The sequence below is a fragment of the Drosophila melanogaster genome, chromosome 2L (assembly GCF_000001215.4).
Source record: "Drosophila melanogaster chromosome 2L".
Taxonomy (NCBI): Eukaryota; Metazoa; Arthropoda; class Insecta; order Diptera; family Drosophilidae; genus Drosophila; species Drosophila melanogaster.
This window is the reverse complement of record NT_033779.5, coordinates 16,588,289-16,607,323: the sequence shown is the minus strand read 5'-3', so window position 1 is coordinate 16,607,323 and position 19,035 is coordinate 16,588,289. Positions and strand designations below refer to the sequence as shown.

The 19,035-nt window shown below is 36.5% G+C and overlaps 2 protein-coding genes across 4 annotated transcripts in view; both read right to left on the bottom strand.

Annotated features, from left to right (window-relative positions):
* mtgo (miles to go) overlaps nt 1-19,035 on the bottom strand; it is a 118,203-nt gene that overhangs the window by 55,895 nt on the left and 43,273 nt on the right. The window contains exons 1-2 of one of the 3 annotated variants that reach the window (NM_001273575.1): nt 5,239-5,497; nt 2,928-3,500 (exon numbers count right to left, since the gene is read on the bottom strand). The exons of 1 other annotated variant lie outside the window; for it this stretch is intronic. The gene's annotated coding sequence lies outside the window, so the exon portion shown is untranslated. Of the gene's footprint in view, nt 1-2,927; nt 3,501-5,238; nt 5,498-19,035 lie in introns of those variants that run through there. One more of the 3 variants, NM_135957.5, reaches the window with a different exon arrangement.
* On the bottom strand, nt 3-1,502 carry CG31815 (uncharacterized protein). The gene has a single exon (NM_165167.3). The coding sequence runs from the start codon at nt 1,376-1,378 to the stop codon at nt 47-49; it is 1,332 nt and encodes a 443-aa protein (NP_723979.1). The 5' UTR covers nt 1,379-1,502; the 3' UTR covers nt 3-46.

Genomic DNA, 19,035 nt, shown 5'->3' with positions numbered 1-19,035 from the left:
TTAATATAAATGGAAATACATTTTGAAAAAAACCTAACATGGGATCTTAAGACTCTCGTTTCTGCAATCTTGCCCTATCACTCAATGACGAATGAATTGAAGCCTCATCCTTGAGCGGCTCTATTTCTTGCTTCATGGATCTGCTTATATATGGCTTGATCCTTGTGGTTGAGAATTTGTAATTGGAATTTCGAATAGTACGTTTTGATTGTCGCCGTTGCCAGGTCCAGTTCTTTTTATGATCAAAAGGTTCGTGGAAAACCATTGCGTCTTGGTCGGCCAAGTATTTTCTGGGCGACTTGGAGGCTTTTGGAACCTTTGGATAGTTCTCCCTGACCTTACCTATAATTCTCCAAGGAATTGGTTCATCTGACGGTGTCTGAACAATGACATTGTAAAGCCGGGAAATCTCCTGGGCGGTTTTCATTTCACGTTTGTAATCTGCCCGTGTCGTTCCTTTCCACTCGAGATCAACCTTTTTTAAGGCTTTCCTCAAATTTTTTTCATTTATATTCATTCCTTTTCTGGCGATCAAGTCTCTTATAAGAATGTGAGTACGTGTTGTTCTCAAATCTCCCACGGGACCTATATAGCTATCCCTAAATCGATGTCGACCCAAAGTTTTCATCAGATATTCCGCATAATCATAGGACTTGGCATAAGCTAGGGCAAGTTCATCATTGAGGAATACAGACTGCCGACCAAAGGTCTTATTTTTTCGCTTCTTTTTTTCCATTTCAGATTCTGATTCTAGTTCACTTTCTAATTCAGATCTCATTACCGGTTGAGGTTTTTCAGTCTTTTTTCCCGTTTTTTCCCTTTTCGATTCACTTGGATTGCCAAGGAGCTGAGAGATCCAATCTGAAGAACTCATAGCTTCTAAATCACTCTGCTCAATATTTGAACGACATTTCGCCTGGTGTTCGTCAGGATACGCCTCGTAGATGGGCGAGTCCTTTCGATCATTAGGCGAATCACCGTTCAAATAATCCAGCAGTAACGGAAGTAAACTTTTAAGACTCCTTGCATGGATGGGACTTCGTAAGTTGCCACGATGATCAAATATGGCCATGTACCGATCACAGACATACGGATAACAAAGGGGCACATTGCAGCCATTCCATCCACACTCCTTGTATTTCAAGAGGTCACTATAGTTCCGTAGGCTGAGATTAAACAGAAAGCCATCGATTTCATCGGGCTGGAATCCCACCAGCTTTGCCAACTGTTCGATTTCCATTTGGTTTCTCTGACGCCAAAGACAATGCTCCTGGGATAGACATGTGGATCTAGACGGTTGTTTTTGGCCAATCGAAACTATCTTGGATGTCCAAGGAAAATTTGCTGTAAGGCTGCAACATATTTTTCGCATGCTCATCCTGTGGCAGATGCTTTAAATTTTGAATAAAATGTTGCTTCTTAAAAGGATCCAAAAATGTAATCGAAAGCCTACACCACAGGGGCATTGTGGTTCAGTAAATTTTTGTTGATCGTAACACTTTCCAAGGAAATACTGGCAATTAAATGAAAGCCAGCCGAAAAACAAATATCCGTTAAATACAAAATTGTGCATATTATTGATTATAGTAAACAAATAATTACACTGAGGCAAAATGATGTTCCCTGTAATGTTATGTGTAAATTAAAATTGATTTAACTTCAGAAACCTATCCCAAGATTTTGAATATTAAGTGAACCTTAGTCAATTTAAGCCTAGAACAAATCAGTTCAAAACGATACTCATGCCAAAATCTGTTTATAGACCATGGTGAAGCTCACCTTGTCAAACGAACTGGCAGGTGTAAATAGCCCTCAGTTTGCCGATACTTCAATGCCGTTGGTTGGGGCATTGCGCCGACTGACACGAAAATTAAATAATGGTCTTCACTTTTTTTTTTCTTTCGGCCACGAAACGTGGTCGGCGCGTACAAAAGTAAATTTGATTATGTTAATTTCTGTTCCTTCTTTTCCCATATATATGTATATGTATTTTTGGTAAGACTGTTTTTTTTTTTTTGATGTGGCGAACACACCCAAAACCGAAAAGGAAATTAGGCCCAGAATGCCGATGGACAAGTGTGTGTGTGTGTGTGGGCCAAACAGATAAAAGAGATGAAGACGTGGAAGCGAAATGAGTTTAAAGTCAATAACCGCAATAAAGCGACGGTGAGATTTTTGGGCCTAAACAAACACGCAACTTTGGCCGCGTAAAAAAGTTCACCGACCTGCGACACAGTTGGACAGTTTTTTTGGCCAAAACTGGGCGGAAATGATCAATAGTCGCGAACACTGACTGCACTTGTGCAGTAAAAAATCTTTGCATCATTTTTGCCAAAGCAAACTCTGTAAATTCACACGTACTCGTATAGTGGCTAGACTCAAACAGACCGTAAAATGTATAATTATAAAATTGCATGTTCTTTTCTGATATTATCATCATGGGCATAAACAATAAATTTGTATGTCAAAAATCTAAGTGCAGATAAAAGTTTACACGTAAGCCTCAACAACAATAATAACAACATCATCAACAATCTACAATCAACGCTCGGCCATTGGGGAATGTTTGGGCAATTGAGTTAAATTTATTTGATGGGGATTTTGTTTGTCTAGTAAGCCTCTTATGTGAAAAGCACTCAGATGCCAGGGGTTCACTATAAAAATGTCCATACCTTTTTTTTGCCAATACAAAAAAGTATCCTTGACAAACAAGTGAAAATTCATTGACCCATATAAATGTAAGTCTGTCCACCACTCACTATACCATACAAAATAAACTATAAAAAATCATTGAAATTAAATGTTAAAAAATGACAAGTCAGTCGAAAGATTTTAACACTCCGTAGAACAGCAAAGACTTAACGTTTTTGGATTAGCAAAGAATTTGTAGAATCTTGAAAGGATTTTCTTTCCGTTGCCATACTTACAAATGTGAAAATTCTGCTGCGTGTATTTCAAACGTAATCCGGCTCAGCAAAATTCATTTAAAGCTGATTTAATATTTGTTTAGCAATTTAATATATTCTTTAAAAACCTTGTAGCTTTTGAAATTGTATTTTATTTATTTACTGGTAATTCTATAAATTTTATTTTATAACAATTAGCTAATTGAAGTTTATAAAGTGTTAGGTTTTTATTTTTGATTTAGCGCAAAAGTAGTTAGCAAAAATCGATTAACCTTTTTAAGGTTTTTAATTTTTGTATATGTTTATTATTATTCGTGAAATTGCACAAAATTGGTATTGTTATTTTAAATGCTTATTAAGTTTATTCTTATTTGTTATGCTTTTATGTGTATTGAATTTTTTTGCTGATTATACAGTTAATTCGATTTGCTTTTATTGGTTTGTTTTGCGTTGTTTGGGCAAATCTATTTATGAACACAGCTTCTGTAAATATTCTCGTCGATTTTTAGCTGGATTATTTGTATTGCACTTGGATTGTTAGTTTAATTGGAATGCTTCAATGTTCGATTTTTGTATTGCACTTTAGCCCACAGACTGAAAAGTAGAATGATGCATTAGATACAAATCTATGTATGTATGTGATTTTCTTCTCCAGACCCAAATTGAGGCTACAGTCATTCGATTGTTAAGCATTCGATAGCGGCAAGTAAGTAATTATTAATTGTTTATTATTATACCCCTTCGGCTGAGTGCTGTTTGTTTGCGACTGCTTCTTTGTATCTACAAGTACCTAAATCTGTTTCTCGCTCGCCATATTTATCTATCGATAGAAAGCTTTCGACTCTATAAATTCTAGAAACTTATGGTGCCGCCCCCGAATCCATGCCAAAGTTTGCCATGAGTAAACGATATGTACATATATTCAGATTCTGGATAAATTTTCCATGTTAATTAGCTGGCATTCGAGGAGTGGAAAACTCTGAGCCTCGGGCTTTTGACCTTTTTTGCACTCTATTTCACTTGAGATTGGTTTATGTTTAATTAAAGTTAAGCGACCTTGGAGCTTCTGGATGTTGGAAAGTTTTCCTACCAAATTGATGGGCAGCTCAGTTAAATTACCTTAGATAAATATTTGACTGCAGTCAACTGAGATTAGGTGAGGTCAGTTTTGGTTAACTTTTCTTGTACTCAAACTTTGATAAGCCAATTAAAGTTGAAGTTTCTTTGAGATTATTGGCTAGACTCTATCTTACGTTGGGGATTAGGAAAATATACAAGCAATTCTTGATAGAAATGCAAATATGATACTGCAGAAAGAAAACACAAGTGCACATGAAAATTATTGAACAATTTAGATTTTTCTCAGAACTGTTAGCTAAGTTAAAATTCAATGGAATTGTTCGTACAGCAGCAGATAACTAAATACCTCAATAAATGTTCATATATGTATGTATCTGTAACAAACTATCATTTAACTTACTAAGTATTCTTACTAGCATTTTGAAATGGGCAATAAAAAAGGTTAAATTATTTAAGTTGACAAGTGGAAACAATTAACTGAAAATAAACATTGATAGACAATGTTGTTTGTGTAATTATATTTAAAACATTTTTACGATGACTCCACAACACGGGACAGAATACAAAAATGTTTAGTTTTAGCTGAGTTTTATGTAACCTCAATGTGGGCCAAAAGGATACAAAAGTTGGCTATAAATTCAATAAACCAATGTCCAATTTTTCACTTTTCTTAGAAATGTTTTTTATATTGCTCAGTTTTCTTATTTACACACACACAGAGACGAGCACGTTGTTCTGGGCTGTTTATGTTTTTTTTCTGATTTTCTTTTTTCCTTCTTCATTCTCTCTTGCACACTCGTTCACCCACACTTAGAGTCCCACACAATGCACAGTGAAATTCCGCTACACCGGAAATTACAATTGAAAAAAGTGGATGGGATTTGTTGCTGGTCTGTTTTCTTTTCATTCGTATTTTTTTTAGAATTAACTAAAACGTCACACGAAATTGTTATTATTATTTATGATTATAGCGATTATGGCTTTTTGGTTATAATAAAACAGGATGTAGAATGAAATAACAATAAAGTTGTGTTTTTTAAAAGCGAATTTTTGTACATTATTTTGAACGTTTTTGTATATTTAATTGTTTGGACTTTTCTCTTGTATACGGATGGGTATTTTCTGTTTAGTTTTTATAATTGAATAAAATTTAATTTTTTTTGAATAGCAAGTTTCATTATATAAATTATGTATTGCATATGTTTTGAAACCGATTTCAACGATTTTTTCGAATCACTTTTTCCACACTCACTTTTAATTGTTTAAACTTGTAGAACAACAATTGTTTATTGCAGAAAGAGGATGAAAACACACGACGCGCTGCCCTTCCTCGATCCCCTCTTCCACCGCTTTTCCTCTTCAGTTTTCCGCTTTTCAGCTGCGCTGCCAAACCAAACCGTACAGTTTGAGAGTTTATATCGGACTGCCAGCAGCCGCCGATACGAGTCGGCAACCGACTCGTGATTCGAAGCCCGAAGTCCGTTCTCATTGGAACCCGAAAAGTATCTCAAAACTGGAAGGCGGTACTGGAAGATACTTTTTCGCTCAGGGGCCCCGCATATGTCATTTGTTGTTGGGCGAGTAAAGAAAAAGAAAAAAAAATAATAAAACAAAAAACACGTAGACCCGCAGCACAGCTGAGCGGAATACATTTACTACTCACACTGGCGGTTAAGAGCGATTTATCTGAGAGATACAAATGCGAACGAACGACCGTCACCGCAACGTAGTAACTACACAGATACGACTCGGCCACGCACACATGCTCAACAAAAAAACCGGCATTCCTCTCAGTGCACTTATTGAATTTAAAGAGAATTTACAAAAGAGGTAAGAGTTCAAGAGGCACGCTCTTAAACAATATCTTGAAAACTATTTGAGTTGCCAAATTTGTGTGATTTCCCGGCTTAATTTTTCTAAGTTTCAGCAATTTTGAAATTGATTTCGTGAACTAGTTTTCGCTGTGCAATTATTTTTAATTGCATTATGTTCCTCAAAATTTGAAAAGTTTTTCAATAGTTGTTTTTATTTGCCTTTTTTGTCGACAAATCACGATTCACAAAATTTTACTGCGAAATTTGCATTTCTGGTGAATTACTAATGGAATCGGGATCTTGAACTAGAAAACTTCTGAAGAGCAAATTGCTCTTAGATTCTTATAGTATTATTATTTAAGTTTTGGTTTAAAAAGTATGAAGACCTTATTACAAAAATTAATAAATATTCCAAAAATATCGTTAGTAATGGCATTTATTTTACTCTAAAAGAAACTAAAATATTTCTAAAGTAAATGATGAAACATACATTTAATTCAAACTTTGGATGGGCAACAAATCTGAGTTCCCATTTCGAAAAACGAGACGCAGCATAATTGCTTATTGATAACCCCCCAAGAGACCCAAGACGAAAGCCCAAAAACGAGATTTTCGTTCCCCGGAGTGAAAACAATTTGAACTTTGACAAAGCGAATGCCAAAAATGAAAAGTAATTGGAGACTTTGAGCACAAGCATTTATGTTAAGGCAATAACTCAGAACGGCAACTCAGAGTCGTATCAGTTTTCCACACAGAAATAAATTGAAAACTTTTGAGAAATACCCCAAAGTAATAGCTGAAAATAATAATAATGTGTGGCCTTTGAAATGCGAAACGTTTTATGGTTGTAGGCATTGGTTTTTTTTTTTTTTGTGTTTTGTATTTTAAGAGCGAGTAAAACGCAAAAGCCATAAGCTTAAATGCAAACTAAGTAAGAATTGTGTTAGGTCGCATGATGATGAACGCGATGATCATTATGACGATGCTACACTACACTCTAATAAAATTTACGACAATGCGAATGAATACGGCGACGACTCAGTCTCAGTCAGAGAATACGGAGGTTGGAGGAAACTGGGTATCGTGTAAGCCCTGCAGTCAACTAACCAAAACTAGCAAAGACCAAAGGCCCGAAAAGTATCTGTATATGTATAGCCCCCAAAAAGCCACCTCTCCATATATACATACTTATATCGTACATAAAGACATACATACATCCATATATACATACGTACAAACGTATCTCTGCTCTTTTGTCTGGCTTTTGGTGTGGGAAAGAATGCAGTGAAGGGAATTTCCAAGTCAAGACTTGGCAAGCCATGGCCGTAATGTGTAATGTATCTCTTGGATACATTTTTAAATTGTATGCCATACGCTGCTGGGGCTGTTTTGGAACGTTGACAATGCAACTGTATCTGTATCTTTGGCTCTGTGTAAATGTATCTGTGCCCCAGCCAAAAGGCCAACAGCATTTGCATTGGCCATTGCCAATTAATCAAAAAACGAGAAAAAAAAAAAACAGCAGAAAAGCGCTTAAAAAACCCCAAAAAAAAGACCTGCAATTGATTTCAATATTTCAGCAGCATTGTATCTTTCACACAAAAAACGGCGTATATCGTTGCGTAAAGCAATATATGTATATAATCATATAGTATTGCCGCTTTTTCGATAACTCCGCCCGCTTTCAATTGCCTACTGAGTGCCACACCAAAAGTGGCCCAAATATATATGAGCAGTATAGATAAGTTCAAAGTAATAGCATCGAAGGCATTTATAATAAATAATTGCACAGGTACGAATTTTTAAAGTGTGATTCTTATTATAATTAATATGAAGTATTAGAACATCGTTTTTCTTTTTATGCAAAAATTAAGTTAAATTTTTTTACTTTAATCATCGCACTCTATTTTCAAGAGACCTTCTTAAATAATTACACTATATGTATTGCTTCCTTCCGTAATTTGAATCTTTTCAAACATTTGTTTACCTTTCCCTTGTTGCATGCCCCTTGTTGCACGCCCCTTGTTGCACTTTTGTGCACCGTTTTCAATTCAATTCGATTCGTTTCCCTTTTCTCGATTTCTCTCCGCACTTCCACTTCTTTTGGACTCTTTGTGGGCTAGGTCAGTTCAAAGTTCACGTGTTTCGCCTTTATTGATTGAATCACCATCGAAATTTGGGCATTTCTGGTCCAGAGCCAAGTAACCTGTTCCGTGCCAACTAATAGTCGGAAATTGGAAGAGTTGTGTTTTGTGGCTCGACTCCATTGTTTACGTCTTTTGAATAGGGTGCATTTCGTAGATCATTAATTTGGATTGGTATAGTGAACACAGAACTCAAATGCAACTATTTGATGTTCACATTGGCTGAATATCAGTTCTTGCAAACAAAAATTATTAAAAACTCTATGTAAAACTTGTACCGAAATTAGAACTACTTTCTGAACTATAACTCCGTGTGTTATTTCAGCCAAATTTTTTACCTGGAAAATGGCAGACATGGCCCAATTTTTTTATTTACATGCTAAGAAGAACACTCCATAAAAATATTTTATAAAGCCATACAATATCAGCACATCAAAAATCAGGTCACTCAGACAACAGATGGCGCTGCAAGCGAAATATTTTTGCAGCAGGCATACGCATAATTTCAAGTGCTAGCTAGCATCAAATGTTATTTTTAACCAAAGCAATTTCGCTTCAGGATAGAAGGCAAGTTTGTTTTTGATTTGAGGGACACATTTTTGGGTGTGTGGGTGCAGTTAGTACAAAACACTTGAATTGTTGTTCTGGGGCAATAAATTGAAATGCACAAAAGAGCTTGTGAAAAATAAAGAAAAACCCATGGAGGAAAATCGAGCAAAGCCGGGTCTTGGCCTCGGTCTTTCGACCAAAGCTCGTTTTACAGCTGCTGCTGGTCTACACTGTAAATAAAATCGAATACAAAGTTCACACGGCGTGCAAACCTCGATCAGAAAAACTAAATGAAGAAACTTTTATTGTAAACGTAGAAAACGATTTAAAAGAACTCGAACTCCAGTATATTCCTTTGGTTCTGAAAACAGTGAAGAAAATAAGTATGATATAATTTTTTCAAGTGCACTTGTTGCTGCTGCAACGATTTAGTTGCGGGCCACTTGTCATGCGAGAGAAGGCAGCATTCGACATTCGGCATCCAGCATCAGAAGCAGTTCTGCAACTGGTCGCCTTGCCCGAGTCTTCAAATTGCCAGTTAGCCAATCTGCTGCTCTCTCTTCTGCAGCAACATCAGCACCTCACCCCCCCCCCCTCCTCCACCCGCAATAAACGCAGCAAACCCCCTTTCGGTTAAAAAAAAAAAAAAGAATACCCCCCTCCATCATCAACACTTCGCCTGGCCACATTTTTTCAGTTGTCGAGTGGCTTTGTTAGCGATGCAGCGGCGACTTGCAACTCGTTCTGAATTCCAGGGCAAGGAGGCGGTGATTTAAGGGGGGGGTGGTAAAGGTGTACACGGAAAAAACAAAGTATTTCATTGAGCATCATACAGAAACAAGTGTGTTGAACCAGAAGAATAAGATTTTAAAATATGAATGATCAAAGAGCTTAAATATATAAATCTTACAATCTATCTAAAATCTATCATTAAAATAGCATATCATTTTATATATGACATTAAATTATAAAAAAGATTCTCTGTGTATCTGTGTATCGGTGGAATAAATCCGAAACTGGCCACTTTAGATAGAGAAAGAGAAGGAGGGGGAAAAAGAGAAAGAGAGTAGCTGCATGTAACCAGAGAAAAAGAAGAAATTGCAATGGGAATTGCAATTTGAGGCACAGCATCTGTGTGTGTGTGTGTGTGTGTGGGATTTTCCAGTTGTTGTTCTTATTTTTATTTTTTGCTGTGTGGCATTTGAAACAATTTGAGCTAATTTCTGTAAATGTAGATCTTATCAAAAGGATTGCGTGGTGTTACGATTCGCAGGGATCAGCAACGAGTAAATTAGGCATTTATATGCTCTGAACCATACATTTTAAAAGTAGAGGCTTAGGTTATATAATTAATAATTTACTAACTAAAACAAGTTAATCTAAATTATCTAAGTCGAATGTAATATTCAAGGTAAAATTGTAAGTAGGATGCATTTATAATGACCCTTTTAAGTTTAAGCCCATGATAAACAAATAACATCTTACCCATAAATTGAATGACATTCATTCAATTTAAATCGCATATGGCATTATCATATGAATTTGTCAAAGGCCAAATAACCGTTAGATCATCATCTATTACAATGTATTGAATGAAGATACAGAACCATGTGCACTCACCTGAAAAGATATGCAAAGTGAAAAACATTAGTATAAATGAATAAATTCCACAAAGATCAAGGTCAATACAAATCCGATACCCTCGAACGGAAATCAAAGTAATCGCATCCTTTTCCTCGCCAATCTCTCAGTCTTTCTCGACAGCAGAGAAAAATGTTTGCCCCAAAGGCAGAAAACCGAAAATAAATACAACCCAAAAAGCAGCCAGTTTCAGCAAAGCCAAGCTTTTATGCCCTTCCAGTAAGCAAAGATTTAAAATATAATATATAATTATTATAATATATAATAATATATACATTGACACGTATATGTATCAGCCAAACGACGAATTTTGGAAAATTAAATATGCAGATAGTTTTATACAAACGGACGGAAATGCATTACTCGACTCAGCTGTTTATACAGAAAATATATAATTTGTTTGGCCGCAACCTTCTCCTTTACTGCGCTGCAAACTTCTAACTGAAATTAATATACCCTCTGCAAGTGTATAAAAAACAATCGGCGATGAGAACGAGGGGAAGAAACCTAACCCAATTCAATGAACGTATCTATGTCAACGTTGTGGCCGTTGATGTTGCTGTCCTGTGGCTCTTATCAGGCCATAAATGTTTCGAGTGCAAAAAAAAAAAAATCTAAGTAAAACTGGAGGATGAGAAGTTAGAATCTTTGGAAAAGCAATGCAGACTATCGTAGAGAAAAAAAAAACATTTGAAACTAGTCGGGCTAGGTATTAAAGTATCTGTGTGGCCAAGCGGGTGGCTCTGCATTTGTATCTGTAAGTGCATTTGTATCTGTGCTGGACCCATTTTGAGTTCAAGATTCTTTTGTGACGACTGCTTTTGCCGTTTGTGGCGAGATCAAATACCATAGCTCTATGTCTTTTCTAGTTGTCTTTGCATTGTATTCGTCTTTTCTTAAATACCCTGCAACTGGGAAACATACGATTGTTTGATTTGTATATTGATATTAATATAAATAAATTAAATAAGAGTGACCTATATATTTCGCATAAAATTTAGCCCGACTAATTGATTTATTTAACATTTTTTCCTTAGTCAAAGTAACCCCAACTTAAGCGACTCTAGTTGGTTCCCTGTTTTAACTGCCACAGCTTTGGGTTTCCACTACGGATTTTTGCATGCATAAGAAAAGACAGGAAAAGCGCTGGAAAAAAACGCCCGAAAATGCTGTATGCATTGTAAAGATTTCAATTTGAATTGCATTTGATGCTTGCTGCTTAGTTGGATTTCAAACAGTGGGTGGATGGAGCTCTGACTAGTTCTAGTTGGGGAAAATCCACAGCAAATGCTGCCATTCATGTCGCTCGTCTGCCCTCGTTCGCTGTGTTTGAGATATTGCGATTAAACTGCTCACATATATCCAGCAACTCACACATGCACAGTGCCAATGCGTAAGCTGATATCAAGTATATTTATACATATAAATTGATATTTAAAAAAGTAGTTTAATTCTTAATGTCTAGTTATCATATTAATATATACAAGCCTTAAAAAGTAAGAAGAATCTATTTAGTTTACTCATTAAACTCCAGTGTAAGCTTCGCATTTGCCCATTACAAAACCAAAGCGAACAAAAACTGCAGCTTCTATCGCCTTGACTTGAGTTGAGTTTAAGATGCTTGCTTGAAACGGTTTGTGCCACATATTTTGATGGAATGTTGGTGGTCTTTCCCCTCCCCAACGCCACCCAGCAATTGGAAGTTTTAAAGTTTTAGCTCAAATCGAACGTTCTTGTTGTTACTCCAGTTCTTCGACTTGTCGTCCTCTCATCCAACTAAGCCGTAGAGTGTTTTTGAGGGGATTTTATTGCGGGTTTGTTGGTCAGGAAATGGTTTTATTTCGAGAAGTCAAATATAAGGGGTTAGAACTTGTCGGTTGGATATTATATGGTTTTCCTCACAGTTCAGGCGCAGATACTTGAATTTTATTTATTTGCTTTGCTTTAATATATTTTTCATTTGCTTAATATTGATTTTCAAAATATGCAAAATGTATTTTTAATTTTATAACAAATGAGATATGTGAATGAAATTCCAAACTTGACATATTAAATTTTGTATTTAATTGTTCCTATTTATTAATCTATCAGTTGGAAGTTCTTCAATTAAAAACTGTCCGGCTGCCATAGCAAAATGGATTCCCCTAGACAATCTGAAGAATTCGAATCAGTGTCACTTCTTGCTTACAGATCCTCCCTTCGTTTCTGAACTCGTTTTCATAGCTAGTACCCGTATATTTTGTTGGCTATATCAAGCGATGGAAGGGCATAAACACTTTTCAAGGTCCGAGCTACAGTCAGGGACAAGCCAGTAAAAAGTGGGACAATTAAAACGTTGCAGAAAGCATCATGAGACGAAGATCGGGTTTTTTTCCACAGCCCTGGGATATCGGTTACATATCCGTCTTCATTTTTTTTATTCGCTTTATATGCCACAGACCGACTTGTTTTAATTAAGTTTGAGCTGGGGCTGGGACTCCTACCGAGAAAGATTCCTGCAACAGTGTCAATTGGTTATCACTCATAATAAGTTGTATCTGAGATGTTGCATTTGCATCTGCTGGTTATTAGTTGGCATTGCCGGTCGATGAACTGCATCGTTGGTGTCACTCCAATTGGTCGAATACGCGGAATTCCAGCCTTTGATTCGGTTAGGCGTACTCGTTTTGTATCAGCCAGATGCATCTTGGATATTTTTAGCCTTGCCGTCTCCACTCTCTTTTTTTTACAATCCCGAGGCGGATTTTACCTCATTTAAACGTGTTCCTCCACCTCCTTTGGCTACTTCTCTTGCGGCCACAGCATCATCTTTCCCCTTTTGACCAGCGTAAGTCCTCCTCTACTGGCTTAATTCGTAATGATTGCGGATTTTGTACACAAATTGTATACTTTTTGTAAATACCCTTAAATTGATTACATTTCTGTGGGCTTAATAAGTCTTAAAATAATAGATATAGTAGTGGTATTTCAGTTTTTAATAAGTAATTTTATCTTCACTTGCATAATTCAATATGTTTGCTTACTGTAATAATTATATTAAAATGTGAACTTTGAAAATTAAAATTTGAAAATATATATGTTGTAACTCAACTCTTAATTCTCACATTATATCATATCATATCGGGAATTTTTTCAAAAAATTAAATTGGCAACTTTCCGCTTCCAAAAATCTTTCCACTTCCCCATAGAGTATCTGTGAATCTCGGCAGGCCTTTCTTTCTGGTTTTTCCCAACAATCTTCATCATCAGCATAACCATCATCATCATCATTGTCGAGTTTTCAGCGTCATCATGCTGTAATTGTTAGACTGTAAAACTTTGGCTTTTGGTATGCGCACTTTCTCCTTAAATGCTATTTTTTTTTTTTTTGTTAACATTGTTTTCGCCATCAGTCGACACAAGTTCCCTCGTTTTTTTTTTATATTTTTGTTGTTCGTTTTTCTCTCCTCCACCAAAAGATTAGGTGCAATTGGAGGAGTTTCGTGTATATCTTTCAACATCTAATTTGTGGCTTTCCTCGACTCGGTTCCGTCTTCTTCTTCTTTGGCTCCACCATCGCATTTCCGCGGCTTGTTGATTTTTTTTTTTGACATCTTTCGCGTAATCTGTAATTTCTTGTTTTGGCACTGCAAAAATTCCCAATCGTGTTTAATTGGCATTTTTTAGTGTCGCAATTTTAATGATTTAATTTTCACTGCTCGTTGTGCAAATTGCTGTTGCGAGTTGCAGGTTGCACATTGCACATTGCTATTGCTGTTGCACTTTTGCATGGGTGTGTTGACATGCGTCAGCCACTGAAAATCGGACAATGGAAACGGGAATGGAAATGGCAGGGAAATGCTAATGGTAATGGAAATCGAAATGAAAATCGTCTGATTCAACTCCGGGCTGGGATTCCGATTGTTCCAAAGTGTCTGAGCGCAATTGGCATTGCTAACGACTTGGATTTTGGCTGTGGCTTTCGAGTGAGCCTTATTAGCAATTGGAGCAATTTGGCTAGAAGGAAAAATCGTTGAAGGGGTCTTGGTGTGGCTTCGTTTTGGGTGTTTTGGTGGCCGAAACAGTGTCGGAATATGGAAATGAAATATCCGGCACTCGAAAGGTGAAATTGCAAAATCTGCAATGACAGAGATTTGCATATCGAGTGATTTGGGAATCGACACATTCATTATGGGGCTGAGCTTCAATCGTCACGAGATTTGCATTTAATGTCATATGAGATTTATTCCTCTTAATTTCGCATTATTGATAATGGGTGAAAGTCTTTTAAGTGTTAAAAAAAAAACATTAAATTGCGCAAGCTAGCAATACCCCATTATCTAATAGCCATTTTCTTTTAATACCGACTTTGGAAATGATATCTCATTAAAATTGAATTTTTTTGTTGTTTTAAGTCCCATTTTTATAAAACATTTATTATGCAACCAAAAAGTAAATCGATTTTTTGTGACTTTATTTGCGGACTTATAAGTGTAATTGCCTAGTTTGTCAAACAATAACAGGCGCCAATTTGTGCGGAAGGTAGAGTTTGCCCCAAAACTCAATTGGGATATCAGTAACCCAATTTAGCCGCCTCTTGAAACCCTTCAACTGATTGCAAGTGGAGCGTGCTCCAATTTGTAATCGATTTCCCCCCTGAATGTATCGCATCCGTATCAGACAACAAGATTTCAATCAAAATACTTGTTTCACTTCGGCCAACAAGTTGCACTAACCACAAATCGCTCGAGGAGTTCAAGCGAAAGGCGAGAGAGGAAAAGCATTGGAAAATGCGAAACAGTCGGGAAAAAGGGGGCGTGGCAGCCAGGTGGGGGCTGGGTGCAACACCTAAGAAAAGACCTTGAAAAGCATGCGCTGCGATTGCCGCTTACAACTTTCACCATTGCCGCCGCCGACATGTTGCATTAATTTTTCATGTCACAGTCAGACAAACGAAACGAAACGAGGCGAAAAAAAGCCAAGTTACCCCAATCTGAACACACAGAAAAAAATTCGGCACCTAATTAAGGTAATTTTCTTTTTACTATTTCCAGTGCTAGCATATAATCGGACTTTTCTGTAGCGCATAGCTATTTAAGTTTTTTTTTATAAAAACGTAAGCATTTATAATAAATATTTCCCTGTGCACACAAATTCCATTTCGAAAACGGAAAAAAAGAGAAGGGGCGGTGCAATAAAACAGAGACAGACAGGTAGATATCCAGATAGAGTCAAGCTCTTCCACAAGTCGGCATCATCATTACGGCTCTTATCATCGTCGTCACGAAATGCAACCGCAAGGCCTACCCACCCCCTCCCATCTACCACTTCAGCAGCTCACTCGGATTGTCTTTCCATATGCAATTAAGGTTTTGTTTTGTCTTTCACCTTAGGGTCACTGAGAAAATCTGGGGCAACCTCCAGTTAACTTGCATAAAAAAAAATTTAATTGGAAATTTATATTTTAAAAATATAACTAAAGATTTTGTTATATATAAAATCTGTTTGAACTACTTTCATTTGTTGAACAAAATACTAAATAAAACACACCAGCATACTTTTAGGCAACCTGTTAAGAGATGTAATATCTCGCGAAATGAGGTCTATTTAAATACCCCACCTATAAGTGATACTCTGATACTCAAGAGTGAGATACTTTTTTCTTGCAGTGTTTACACTAAAGCTAGGGCAGAGAAGGGAAAGAGCTCAAAAAGGGGGTCGCGTTCTAGCAGCATCTTCTTCAAGGCAGCGCTGCAATATGGCCAACCCAACCAATGCAACCCATCCGTCCGTCCAAAGCTGTTGCATCTTGCACTTTGTTGGTAGAAGAAGTTGGTGACCCACACACACACGCACACACAGATACACGAACCGTGTGCGCTGGTAAGCGAACCTGTCGATGTGGTAGTCGAAGCCACTGCAAATTGCATATTTTTCCTCGGCTTAGCTCACGTTTCTCGCTCGTTTCGCAAGCTGTTGAAAAGTTTCCTTTGTCTCGCCGCAATCCCCTCTTCATCCACAATATCTAGTGGATGGATGCACTCGATCTATATGTATATATGCGAGATTTAGCCCGCTCCCTCCCTTTGAAGTTTCGTTCATTTTATTGCAAAGTTGCGGTGCATCTTCTCTGCCTCAGTGTGCAGTGTGGCATAGGGTTTGCTAGGTACCCTGAACAAAAATTGAGCCCATCAATCAATGTTTAAACTAATATAAAAAATTATATAAAAATAAATACACTCAACATGAGAAATTTTTAAATATTTCATTTAATTTTTTAAGACTTTAAAAGGTATATCAACCAGATAGTTATAGTATGGTTGAGTACTATATGTATGATTTGAGAATTGGTTTTCAAATGTAATCATATTTTAGGACAACTTCAGCAGTAGTATGTTTCCAACCTACCCTCCGCTAAGTTATCCAATGTTGTGATGTTTATTTTTTATATTTCCAGCTGTTTGCTCGCTAAACCTTCCTACAACCAGCTTCAACAGACAACTTAACCCCCTGATGCCCCCATCGCTGAAATCTGAAGTAAATCTGTGCTGGGGGATTGTCGTAGGACCTTGGGCGCGATGAGCCCAGTAAGAACCGAACAAGGTGTGCAACAGTTGCAGCTGAATTCTTGCCGATTTTTTCCCTTATTTTGCTCAGTCTTCATTCTTTTTACCTTCATTGTTTGTTTTCTTTATTTTGCACTTTTGCTCTCGTACTTATTTTTGTTGTGTTTTGGGGGATTTCCCAGTTGTCTATCGAAAGCGATTTATTTTTATTGTTATGGCAGACGGACAGAGATTTATGCGCTTACAATACCGATTTTTATACGACTTTTTACGAATATCCATATCGACATTATACGTAAGGGGAATGCGTATTTTATGACAAAATTTATTAAAAGTGATTTTTTATGGATTCCGTTTTTAATATATGTATGAGAGCAGGGCGCAAAACTTACTGGCCAGATCAAGTTGTGGTTTATTTCTTTGCAAAACCCGTCGTCTACAGGATGAACACGAATATTGCGCAAACTTCAGGCGAAACACACACGGCTTGTAGATGGATATAAATGTATATATGTATATACAGACGTGTATATAATCTAATGTATCTTTCACGGGAAGCGTGTTTTCCATCTTCGCCCCGTTGACGTTTGTTTGATGTTTGGTAACCAGCTCGGATCACCAGCAATTCAAAGTTTGAGCATTTCAATTTATTGCCACGAAACGGCAAACATCAGATTGGCGGACAAGCCAGTGGTGCAGTCAAACATTTCAAGCACTTCAAAAAGTTTTCAACAACTTAAAAAAAAAAATGCAAAAAAAAAAATAATAATAATAACCAAATGCAAAAAAATTCGATGTCTTCAAAAGAAAATAAAGGAGAAAACCAAGCTAAAGTTTCTTGACTATCTGAAACCTCTTATTCAGCGAGCAAAAAATGTCAAATTATTTTGGCGTATCAATAGAAACTGGCCAAAAAAAAGCAACAAAAAACTTTTAAAAGTTTGGGCGTGAAAGTTGTAGAGTGGGCGTGGCAATCAAAATGTACATTATTCTAATTTTCTAGCTTTTATAGTTCCCACAGCCTTCGCACGATAAAATGACGGACTGACGAACGGAAGGATCCTGATCAAGAATAAATATACTATATCTGTTGCATACTTTTCAAGGAATTTAAAATACTCTTTTAATCTGCACTACATAATGTTATCATTCAATATCCTTACTTGAACTTAATAAACATATAATTGGAAAATGAAAATATAAACTGTGATTTTAAATAATTTATTTACTATGCTATCATTTTATATTATAAGTATTTTCTTTAAAATAATATTTATAGCGCCATATATACATAGCTACATAGCTATACAAAATTTCATAGATAGCTGATTGATCTATGGATTTTTTCCTCTAAAAGTTGATGCTAGACAGCTAACTTTTGGTATGCAGCTTCAGCTTAAAGACAACTCACTCACACACTCCCATTCTGTTGTGAGTGGGCAAGAAAAAAGGAAACTGCATTGAAACTCATAAATCGAGTTTTTCCAATTTTATCCCACAGCCTCTTTCCCACTTTTTTTCTTCCTCTTCCTCAACTCACATACACACGACAAGGCGACGATTTTTTTTTGCTTTTTTCTTCAAGCAGATTTTTCCCCATCGACTAATTTTTTCTTTTCCAAGCACACATACACATTTTCCAAGACTTAATCATTATTTTTCCAGTGCTTTGCTTTCATTACTTGATCACACACACTAGTGCCTTTTTTGTTGTTTGTTTTGTTTTGGTTTTTTTTTTTGTTGGTTGGTAGGGAGCAAGGAGGGGGTGGTGGTTTTCTTTGGGGTTTTCCTTCCACCTCTTCGTGTTTCCATGTACTTGTCTTTTAGCACTCTTCAGTGTGCATTGATTCCTTTGTTTGCCAACAACAACAAATAACAAATGCATCTAAAGTGAGTTTGTATCCGTATCTGTGTTAGTGAGACGCATCTTCATCTGTGAGCTGACTTGTTGACTGCTCAGTTTGCTGGATTCGATAGCAATAAGAACTACGGTTCTCTTATTTATCTAAGCGACAGGTTGCTCTCTTACTTCAGTACTAGGTATTTGATTTTCCATTTATATTGTAGATCGTGTCCTTTTGTTTTGAAGTTCTTCAATAACTAAGTATCCAAAACTGTAATAACTAATAGAAAGTAAAGCATATAGCTAAAAATTATTTTAACAAAATGTTTAATTTTAATTACATATTTTAGTTCATTATATTCTTAAGCCTTTATATGATTTTATTGTTTCCCTTTTTTTGGACGCTTAATTAGTGAATTCGTATTCCGTGTATTGTTTTTTAATGCCTGTATTTTACAGGTCACTCTCTCCTCCGCTTTTCTCTTTCGCTCTCTGTCTCCCTCTCTTTCACCC